This window comes from Crocodylus porosus, unplaced genomic scaffold (genome assembly GCF_001723895.1).
Source record: "Crocodylus porosus isolate Cpor-Errol unplaced genomic scaffold, CroPor_comp1, whole genome shotgun sequence".
Taxonomy (NCBI): domain Eukaryota; kingdom Metazoa; phylum Chordata; order Crocodylia; family Crocodylidae; genus Crocodylus; species Crocodylus porosus.
The window spans coordinates 10,310,857-10,322,789 of record NW_017728913.1 but is presented as its reverse complement, the minus strand read 5'-3'; the positions used below and the strand labels follow the sequence as shown (position 1 = coordinate 10,322,789).

At 43.7% G+C, this 11,933-nt stretch overlaps 1 protein-coding gene across 1 annotated transcript in view; it reads right to left on the bottom strand.

The window, feature by feature from the left end:
• Positions 1–608: 608 nt before the first annotated feature.
• The window catches only part of FAM160A1 (family with sequence similarity 160 member A1), a 62,997-nt gene continuing 51,672 nt past the window's right edge, over positions 609–11,933 (bottom strand). The window contains exon 11 of the mRNA XM_019534475.1: positions 609–7,729. Coding sequence (XP_019390020.1) covers positions 7,482–7,729 — 248 coding nt within the window. The 3' untranslated portion in view covers positions 609–7,481. The remainder of the gene's footprint in view (positions 7,730–11,933) is intronic.

Sequence of the window (11,933 nt, the reverse complement as noted above, 5' to 3'; positions counted from 1 at the left end):
TTTTTTAGCTGTAAATGTGTCAGAAGCCCTTTCCACTGCATCCTCTGTTGCAGTTTCCCTGGTGTCACTCTAGCATAAAGTTCTTAGCACCCACTAATCTGCACACTTCCACAGTCATAGACCTTAGCAGCAGCTTTGCAGTGATTTATGGCTTACTGCGTATGTTATACATGCAGAGTAGCTTCTCTCTTCAGAGTGAAAACCCAATTCGTTTTTCTTTATAGCTGTGAACTCAGGCTGCTTGAGGGAGAAGACAGAACAGCATGACTGCATTTGCCCTTGTCGTCTGCACCTTCCCTGCAATGCTGTTTTTGAACACTTCAGACACAGTTCATTATGTTCTACCTCGCATAATAGTGATAGAAAACCAGGTTACAGCAGCAAGCGGGTCAAGATTTATCTCTTCAAATATAGCAGGAGCTAACTTGGATCTGGTTGGCTACAAGGTGCAAGTGCCTCAGAAGGCCAAGAGCTTCAGGAGGATAACTGTATTGTTAAATGTAGTTAAATGTTATAAGTTGGACAATAAAATACCAAGTCCTCAGCTCCAGGCAAGCAGTGCTCACATTCACCTTTGCTTCCCTACTCCTGCATCTAGCTGTGATTGGAGCCCTAATGCTATTTTGAACAGTTCCTGAGTTGCACATTGTTAGCTATAGATCACTAAGCAGCAGCCTTCCGGGCACTTCCCTCTGCTGCCCATGCTCCAAGGTTAGGAAACAAAGAATGGCCTGTATGACGCTAGCTAGAGATTCTTTTAGGGCGGTGAAACACACAGCTAGACAGCCGATTTGGAACCAAAGAAGCAACAACTAGAACAGGGCAAGGATGTAGCTTTGAGTGTTAAAGCCCCTTCAAAACTTAGGAGCTCTCTACATGTGAACAGGAGATGCAAAGCACTGGTAGGTGCCCAGTTCTGGGAGTCAGTGAGAGAAGCCATTTTAGGGAGTAGATGCAACATTTTAAAGCGTGGCACATGCAACAGGGAAAGGAAAAAGGATTTAATGTGGTTCACCTCTGATGGCATCTTCCCACTCACTCTCTAAGTATTGGTAATTGTCACTGCCACAGATCACTTAGCTTGACTCTTATCAAGAACTAAGTGGTGGCCTTTGAAGATGGACAAGCTGACACTGCCTAGTAGCTACTTTATGGATAGCAGCTGGGTAAGGACATCCACATCAAGGTGGCTGCCTCCCTGTCACTGCCACATGAGCCCTTGCCTTGTTACCTGCTCTCAGAGCACAGTGCTGGGATGTAACAAAAGTGCAGATTTCTCCCCTCCTCAGTCATGACTACGTTTCCTCCTCTCTCCAGCAGTTACAGAAAATCCAGCTGCACAGGGATGGGCTGTGTGACTTCATGGCTAGTTATTCCTTGTTAAAAACAGTGGCAGCACATCCATGGATTTAACCAAAGAACCCATGCTGAGTTGTATGCATGGCCACAACCCACACGCTGGGTCTCTCTCTTGTGAAGAAAAGATGGAGGGCCCTTTCTTTGCAGCCAGTCTTACACTACAATAATGGACAAATGGTATTTTTTAGCTCCTTCAAAAGGCGATGGGAGAGATGCTGCTTGGGACCTGTGGCAGCTGTTAGCTATTTCATAGTGGTACAAGTGCTATAACACCCTGACTTTGCTCCTGAATGAAGCAGGGTTAAAGTTGGAGTGGTTTGCTACACTTGCGTATCTTCAGGAATATGCAGATATAGCAATGCATATTAAAAGCTTATATGGGTATCACCTCTGATGCTGCTACAATTGTTATGTCTGCCTAGATTCCAACATGCATGATAATCCATCACTTTTTTGTTTGCCTTCAGTTTTTGAGCCTTTGGCAGTTACATTTGAAGATGCTTTAATCTTAAGAGCTGGAAAAGTTTCTTTAAATGCAAGTTGATATTCATGTACTATGACATTACACTAAGGCTGAATAAGTAGATAGCTAGAAGATAGTAACACTGAGTGTCGCTCATTGTTAACAGAGAGGTGACTGGGGAAGACATGGCCTCCTGATTCACCGTGGAGCAATGAATGCTGAGACCTGGGTCACACCTGCTTCTTTACAGATGAAACAGCATTACGCCAGGGCTCCAGCCAAGCTGTCAGGGCAGCAGTGGGCTGCACAAGACTTAGTGGTCCTGGATTAAAAATAACCAATTGGATCTGGTCGGGTTAAAGCAGAGTGCAACAAAATACAGTGATATCAAATGTTCTTCTGGAAGCTGCTACATCAAAAACCCAAGTTTGCAGGTAGTTAGTCCACAACAGGCAATCGTACGTGGGCACTTGGTCGAAGTTAAAAAGAAAATTATTTGGTTCAGAAATGCAACCCTTGCACAAAAGTTCCATAAAGGCTTTTAGCCCACAAACTTGGGGCTTAATTTAATCCAGCTGCCACACACAAACCGTTACAATCAATGAACAAAAGGAAGATTTGCACTGTCAGCAGTAATGGCTTCCCAGCAGCTCTGAGGAGGTATTAGGATCAAAAACCTGGTGTAAGCGCATATGTATTTGAGAGCGGGTGTAATACTCCTATTCATAAGCCAGAGGCTTCAAACAGAAAACGTGTTTATGCTAGGTCACATGCCTAGAAAAGCAGGGGCTCCCAGAAAAAGGTACTTTTTATCCGAATGAACTTTTCACAGCTAATGAAGTTACAAATTATTACCAGATTGTATTCTATGGCCAGCCCCCCCCCCCCCCCCGCCATTATTTGCAAACCTACCTATGGAAAAATATCTGACCCTATACTAGCAGAGGCAATTTTCATCCTCCTTTGTATGTTATTTTTACAGTAATAGTCCAAAAAACCCACTACATCTTAACACAGCACTGCCATCACGGCTTGAGTGATTATGGCAGAATATTGTACTATTCTCAGGTTTTTTCCTGCCTAGTTAAAAATTGCTTTGTGGCACAAATGGGGTGATACAAGTTTAAGCTTTCTCTGCATTTCACATGGAGGGGGGCTCCCCACTCTCAACCCAAATTATTTTTACTGTTTCTGGTAATTACCATATGTGGTACTGGTGGTGTGTTCGATCTATTTTTTTGCTGATGAAACCCAAAAGCTACAAGTAAGAACATCTTGTAATTATCTAAATCAAATCTGGACACCGTGATGACATGACATTAGTGTCTGGTGCTGGAGCTAATATGGTTAAGAATACCACACTCCTTTCCGCTGCAGCTGCAGTATAAATGTTACAAATGTAATTGTAGCCTTCATAAAAACTGCAGGCATGACATAGCAATTTCAGTAAATACAGCACAGTAAATTGCATATTAAATCAAGCTGCCCTCAAACAGGAGCTGTGGCTACAATTCAAAATAATACTGTAAATGCAATGACATAATTTAACTCTACTGAATAAGGCAGCTCCTGTTTTTTCCTCCCCGCCTGTGATTTCAGTGCTTGGGGAGTGGTGAACCGATCCTGCTGGAAGCTGAAATTCTCTGTGGGGAGGTGCAAGCTGAAGCCCTCTGTTGGCAGATCTCCCTCTAAGGGGAGAAGGGCAACTCAAATCTACATCCTTGTTCTCTGCTGAACTTGTTTTTTTGCATTGTGGCTTCATTGTTCTAAGACAAACCATTTATATTGCTGCACGCAAACCAAAAACCAGTCAAAACAGCTTTTAGCCATTACTGTCTAGACTGGAACTGGTGACTTAGGTAAGTTTCTGTCTTAACACCTAGCGACCCTCTTCCCACTCAAAAGCATCCAAGCAGGCAAAATATTGACCAAGCAGGCACAACTGCATAGCACAAAGGCATCCAATCTTCCCTGCAAAATATAACAAACTCCAGTGAAATAGTAAGCACTAAAAGCAATTTGTAGACCGCAGGCACTTTGATGGAATATATCGAGACATACTGGAGGAAGGCAAGCCTTACACAAACACACACATGCACACGCACACACTCTTTCGCTCGCTCTCTCTCAAATCCCTTGTCTCTTACAAACCAGTCCAGTCTGACGGATGTAGCCCATTAAACAGTGCGCAGGTGAAGAATTTCCATAAAAATTATTGATCTCAGAGGCTCTATACAAAACAAAAACAAAATACTATATGAAACAAAAATCTGTACTTTGCTCTTCTCTTGTTTGAGGAGAGGAGGAAGATTCAACACCACCTAGGATTTTTCCTCAGTGATGGAAGTCATTGCTTTAGCATGTCCATCCTGGTTAAAGCCCTGCCTTCTGACCTAAACAAATTATAGGCATTGAATATGATGATTTATGAAATCTTTATCTGGACAGCGATGGAGTAGAAGTTCTCAGATGCAAACCTCAAAAAAAAAACAAATGTAAATTACCAAGTGAACAGTCAAGTACGTAATATGGTTGTTTCATTTAGGAGGCTGACAGAAAGTGGGCCTTGTGCACCTCTGCTGCAATAACCTGTCAGTAAGAGTTCTCCAACATGGCATGACACAGGTTTCTAAATGCTTGCTTACGCCTTGCCTCCACAACAGAGCATCTGTTGCTACAGCGCTGCTAGCACAGCTATCTCAGCAGAGCCGCCCCTTGTGAAAAGCTAACATATGCTAACAGAATAGATTTTTCCTGCCAGCATGACTACACTACCTCCCTAACCAACACAGAACTAAGCTGACAAATGCCCTTCTTCTGTCACCAGAGCTGTGGTCACATCAGTGGTTTTGCCAGCATACCCACGTCACCTAGCAGTTGTTAATTTTTCACACCCTTACCCCACAGTTTTGTAATGTAGACTTGGCTTTATTCAACAGGCTAGAATAATTGCTTAGATACATTCTGTGCAGTCCACATTTTAAAATCTCCATCTACCTTATTATGCCTATACAGAAGATTATTGTCATGTATTAACACATTTGTTAAAAAATGACTATTTAAAATAAACAGTCCCAGTGGAAACTATCCCCACCCCAACAGTTCACACACTAAAACAGTGAAAGGTCTGGTTAGAGACAAGGAAACTGGGAAATGCTCTCCTCATACACACATCTTTAGTATTATTGCCATATTAAAAATGAACCCACAACTTGGTTTTAATTTACTGAAGTTTGCTTAGTGATTGATTTGGTTAACTTTCCTGTACACTTAGCTTGGTGACATGCTGGCAGATCAGGTCAGAGGTTAAGGATGTCTACAGGCGCTGGCCCTGCCCAGATGAGGCTGCTATGTTGCCTGCAGAAAGTGATGTTTCACTTGTCTATCTCTAGGCCCAGCTTCTGGGAGCAGAAGCAAGAGACTCTCAAGAGCTCTTCTGAGAATGTGGGGTCAGGGACCTAGCTGCTAAGATAAGGTGAGAGAACCAAAGGTTGGTGCTTGCCCAGTAGTAAAGAGAGAAAGGGGCTTGAGGAACCCTCCCACTCGCAAATTAAAATTGGATAAGAAACTACAATCTTCTCCAAATTTCTAGCTGCTGGTAAATGGAGAAGTAGATGGCTGGGGTGGGGAGGGGGGTAGACATCTAAAGCTTGGAGGCCACAGCATAGTTTAGTGGAACTACAGCTGAGATGGCAAGAGATCCCCAGAACAAGCACAGCAGGGAAGAAAAGCCGCTGAAGAGGGAGCTGGGCTTGACCCCAAAGAACTACGTACGAAGCAGTGCTAATGCAATAAGGCAGAGGGGCAGGGAAGCTGGTGTTCTAGTCCCACAGAACTGAGTGCAATAGAAAGGTCTAAACAGATCAATAGAAAGCAGACCAGGATAGCTCTTGCAGGCAACAGTCTGCACAGCCACACTGAGGACATTTACCAAGTAGGCCCTGCAGACAGAAACTGAAGTGTACACGCACTACTAAAACCCCTCCCAGCTAGACGTGGTGGGTACAGTCTTCAGAAGTCTAAACTGACTGTGGCTCCTGAGTCCCACTGAATGTCAATGGAAGTTTGGCTCCTAAATCGGTGAGGTGCTTCTGAATATCACCTTGTGTTCCTTGTTACCTTAGGCTTTTCACATGTAGCCTCTTTGGAGACATGCCTGAAGCTGGGAAAATTATTTAGTATGTGCAGAGGGAAGGAGGGTTGTTTTGGGGAATTTTAACAGGAGCAGAACCAATTTCTTCAAGTAGCTCTTGTTTCTGCATGTTTTTTGGTTTGTTTTCAGTTTCCTCCCAGTATAAAGGGGACTTGAGGCTTCATGAACTGAGCCCCTCTTTATGTAGAGCCAACTACAGAACTCGAAGCACAATTATTCCATGAAGAGCAAGATGAAATGCAGCTGTGATGCACCAATTCATCATGTCTGGGTTCTTCTAATGAACCCCATTACTCACCGAAGAGAATTTTCCTAAGCAGTTAGTCACCAGCAGACAGTTTCCCATGTTCTTCCTCTCCACTAGCTAGTGAACAGAACGTTCCTCCCCAAAAGTGCAACATTAGGAAAAGCTAACACGTAACTTAAAAAATAAATAACCAGTGTCTAGTGTTACATTCAGCTTTCCCTCAACCAGAAAGACATTAAAAAAATACGAGACAGCTTTTAGAGGCTAGCTGTCCTTTTCATATAAAGTACTACTTAACAAAAATAGACTGTTCCCCATTTAACGGTACTGAAAGATAACAAATACTTTTCTTTAGCTTATTAACATAAGCATACAAATATCTCCTATGAATTAGTTACAGCTTGCATAGAAACATTTTGCTTTGTACTTTGTGCAAATCTTACTAAATAAGGCTTGCTTGGGTGTATAGGTAGCAATTCAGTACTTATCAAAGAGTGCTGAGAAATTGCAAGGAAAATTCCATGCAGTCTGCACTCCACATCCACTTACACAGTTCATTTGACTTCAAAGACCAACAGCTGATAGCTGCAGAGTTGCCTGCAACATAAGGCAATACGGTATGTGTTGGGTAGAGCACCTGCTTTCAGCTAGTCAGAACACACAGAAGGACGCTTGGATTCACAACACCAGCAGTGGGAGGAGGGGAAGCTTGAGAGATGTGTCTGCAGACATTCCTTAGAAAAAAAGAAAAGCAAATCCAGAAACAAACACCCCGTCCCCCCCTTCTGCAAACCTTGATCTTTTGCAGAAAAAAAGCTGATTGGAGGATTTTGTGCAGTTTTCCTATGTATTTATGTATCAGGTACATCTCCCACCGGGCAACTACTTTTTCCCAGACCAAAAATGTCTTGAAGCAAAATATGCAAGAAGTGGATTTTTGGAACGGCAAAAGTCAGAACATTTGCCTTATTTAACCCATCCAAGAGCATTTACTGAAGAAATTAAAATGCGAGCAATGAGGTAAAGGAAGGGATGTGGGTGCAGAGAAGGGAAGAACAATCCAAAGGTGATATAAAAGAGCTTCTCCAAGTAAGCACGTTGCACAGTGGGAAATCATAAGGCCCAATTCCCCCCTGCCCCCCCACCCCCAATCAAGTATTGTCAGGAAATAGCCCAGTAGGAATTTCTTTCATAAGCAGCTTTGCACTGAAAACTGTTCCAACTCTAAAAGCTTTTAAAAATCTGTAAAAACAACATTGCTAACAATCCTCGAATTCCCCCAGGATTTTGTAACAGAGAATGGAATGTTCCTGGGCAAGAGCTGCCAGTTCCTTCAGGAACTCGGGGAAGAGGGCAGCTGCAAGGATGGCATTCCTCACGTGCATGGGAATGCCAGGAAGAGCCGTTGCTTTCTTTGCCTTATGTCCCAGGAAAGGCTGGAATACAGCTTGGGAAGCTTCCGAAAGATTTCTTCCTTTCCCCATGCCACTGTTGTGCTGAATGTTACCTAAAAGCAGGAGGAGGAAAATATGAATCAGCCTTTCACACCTAATTTAAAACAGGTTATGATCACTGTGTACGATCAGTACCATGGAGTATATACAAAATTACACATTCGCTCCCCGGCTGCTATCTAAGGCAATGCTTTTACACACTACCTGGAGCAAATTCTATTAAGTATTCTTCTGAAGAGATTTATCAGGATTAAATGGCCCCATCATCCCCATTTTTTGCTGCTAGCAAGGGGAAACAGTGGCAGCTGAAGTAGGGGGCACAAGGGTGCCCCAATTAACTACAGTGGGGACCAAACCCACAAGGTTTGGGAAATGCTGATGTAGACAAAAGAGGAGTCATGGAAAGGTACAAATAAGGACATGCTTTGAAACATGCCTCCTTGCTATGGGTTTGATCAGAGAGATCAGTAAGTCCCCAAAGTTTACTCAATTTCAGCTACAGAAATCTTGCAGTTTTCTACTCTTCCACCCACTGGCCTCAGGTAACCTTCTGAGGACAGACAGCACTCTGTTTTTCTACCATCCCCACAAAGAAGCAGGTACATGCATTTTAGGAGTGATAAACTTTCATGATGATTTTGAAAAGCTAAAATAATTTGTTACTTAATCAATCTAGTCTGATGCTAGATTGTTTGCTAAAAAAATTTCTGTTCAAGCATCAGACTTTTTTTCTAACCCTCTGTGAGCATATTCTAAAGATGGCATTTTCCTACTAAGAGGCAGGGAAAAAACAACAAAAAACACGAGACACAGCACATAGTCTTCATTATCTAGATACCCATATGGTCCGTCACCATGTAGCTCATGATTAGTCTTCTACTCAAAGTAACACAAACTTTTAAATGTATTAAACTAAAATGACAGCAGCACTTTAATTTCACCCTCCTGCTCATTTTAACCCACAGGAGAACTGCACTTTAATTAAATGACAATCAATGAAACTGAAAGGCGACAAATTTAAAACTGATAAAAAGAAAAACTATTTAATTTTTCATATGATGAATAATTAACCTGTAGGACTCACTGCCACAAGATGTCATTGAGGCCAAGAACTTAGCAGGTTTCAAAAAATGAATTAGCCATTTATATTGCTAATGAGAACATCCACAGTTATGTTGGACAGGATAAAAAGGAAAAGGTAAGGATATAAACTCATATGCTTCAGGGTATAAGTCAACTTGCTTAATGAATGGGTTACATGAAGACTTCCTTCAAAGTGCAGCAGATTATTCTGTACCTTGTGCACTACTGGATTACCTCCCTCCCTCGAAAGCATCCTTTACTAGGGCTAGAGAAGGGACAACTAGTTTGACATATGACAGTACCTATGCTTCATATTTTGGCAGTTTTGTTCCCCTCTGTTAGAGTAGCATGTCATATTTTATGCTTTAAAGTTGCACCTGTTTACAGAGTGGTGAATTATAGCATTGTTTAAAGTTTTCTTTTATATTCAGCCTAAAGTTCTGTAAAGCCTCATTGTTACCTCAACTCTTCATTTTGCTGGTGTTTACAATATCAACTGGCCTTGTTTCCTGGAAGCAGTTTACGGCCTTGAGTTTGCTCGCCTGATGTTTCTTTCCTTTTTTTTTTTAATCACTGTGAGAAATTTTTCTAACACAACATAGTAATGATTTTCTTACAAGCTTAAATTAACTGAACTTGGCACTAACCAGCTGAATCAGAGGGAAGAAATGACTGGATATGTGAATAAAAGGTGATAAAGGAGACCAATGGACAGTGCTCAAAGACACCAGAAAAAGGCCAAATTAAGAGGTGTGCTTGTAATGGGACTGTTGAACAAAGGAATATGCTGACAGGATAAAATATGGACAATATGCTGATTGCAGATAGACTGATCCAAAAGCAAGGAATCATCAAAGGAGTCAAGTTAAAGAAAAGCATAGAAGGCGGGAGCAAGAAAGTTAAGTGTGTCATCCTTGTCATCATCCTCATCTTCATCATAAATCCAGCTTTCAACACCAGTCTGGATCATCCCAGCCAAAGCAATACCCTTTGCTTCAAGAACTGAGTGGCCGTCTTTTCTGTGAAGCAAAGTAACATCTGGGATTGGGTGAGATCATTGTACTAAGTGTTTTTCTCTGTCTGAATATGGAAACTGCTAAGATAATACTTGTACTAATAAAGCTAGACTTTGATTTTAGGACACTGAGTTGTCTGTGTTGGTATTTCACGTTCCATTTAAGGATTAATTGTGCTTTAACAATCCCTAAGCACTATCTGCTAGTCAGTGGTGCGTACATCTCCCTCAGATCTTGTAACAAATTACTGCACACTTTTGGATAGTTGAAGGCAGTTCTCATCTTTTAGTAGTCATCTGGCAACGCTATAATTAGCCATTAAAAAAAAGTGGAAGGGAAACAAAATCTCAGACAGTATAGAACTCTTCTACTCCAGACTCTAGAGCGAAAAAGCAAAATAATATTCCAATATCCTCTGGGCTTCTCAGCAGTAGTAATTTTTACTCTGTGGGCACTGCTGACATTTGGAAAAATTACTGTTGAGAGTCAGAATGAAAAACTGAAATTTCGAAGCAAACACTCAGAAAATGTTTACTTTGAAAGTCGGTATGTTTTGTTCCAATAGTATCAAAATGCTTACTTTGTATTGTCCAATATAAAATAAGCATTAAATAGACTTTTAACATGGGTCAAAATTAAAAGCTTTGATTTTTCCAACCAAAAAAGCAAAACAAAGAACCCCCCCATTTAATATAAGTCTACAGATCCCAACAAAATATTTTGATCGACATGAAGCCGCATTTTTGACAGGCGGTACTTCCGTTTCTTTTTCTTTTTAAATCAGGTCTATTATCTGTCCATATCTTTGTGGAGCTGAGATGCATAGAACTGTCCCCCAATACAGAGTGAAAAGATGTAGTATTCTAGATGTGCAAAATAAAGAGAAAAACTCTTCTTTATCTTACCTACAACCTTATGTCCAAGGATCTGGGTTTTCTGTTCACCATGAAGAAACATAGTAAAACACAGATTTTCTCATTTTAAGGAGAAAACCATGAGAAACAGCAGGTTGCCCCTTGCAACCTACAAGGAGCTGAGAGGGATCAGGAGGAGGGTGATCAGGAAGGAAGCTCCATGTGCATGTGCATGTGCATGCACAGCATGGGAGCAGCTCCCACAGCTCCCCTCAAGTAAGCTGGGGGGGGAGGGAAGAGGACCCACAGTGAGGGAGGGAGTTGGGCATGACTGCGGGCACTGCCCAGCTGGGGCAGTGTGTGGGGTCTGAGGCTTGGAGCCCAGGGCTGGGGTGGCAATGTGTGGCCACAGGGCTTGGGGTGGGGAGCAGAATAGAGTGCCTGGGGGCACCAGAGGGGTGCTGGCTCTCTGCTACTGCACATACTCCTGGGGGGAGGCATGGGGGACACATGCTCCCCAGATTTATTCATGGGGCAGGGGCAGATGCAGCCTGCCCACTCAGGGCTCTGTGGCCCAGTGGATGGGACTTGGCATGACAGGGCAGAGTTGGGACAGGGAGGCTGGGTGCCGCCACCAGGAGACCCATGCCACCATGGTGAGGTGCCCCCTTCCCGCCTAGAAGCAGCACGGAGTACAACTCCATGCTGCCACCCCTGCTGCTGCCAGATAAGTAAGGGGTGCCTCACCATGGCAGCGTAGGGTTCCCAGCGGCAGCACTGAGGCTCTCCGCTCCTCTCTGCCCTGCTGCACCAGGTCCTGCCTGCTAAGCCACGGAGGCCCCAGGGAGAGGGCAGCAGGGTGGGGAGCCCTGAGCCCACAGCTGCCAGCCCGCATCCCTCCCTCCCTCCCAGAATCCATTCCTGCTGTGCCGCCCAAGAGGAGAAGGAGCCAGGCTCCATGCTCTGCTCTAGCAGCCACCACTGCCCACGCGTAGCAGCTGGGGCTCAAGCGCTGCTGGGGGGAGCATGGGGCTGTGGACATGTCCCTGGCCCTGTACCCCTGGCAGCTGGGGGCCCCCACCAGGGAGCAGTGGATCAGGAGTGAGAAGTACCATCAGAGCCAGGATGTTGTGGGTGGGTAGTGAAGGGCACTCGCACAGCCAGGGGGCTGCAGGTCAGGAGTGAGAGGCATCAGCAGGGCCACAGGCCTATGGGTTGGAAGTGAGGGGCAATGCCATGGACAGGGCTGCTCAACATATCAGAGCTGCTCAGCGCCACAAAAGAGGGCGGGGGGGAGGGACGGC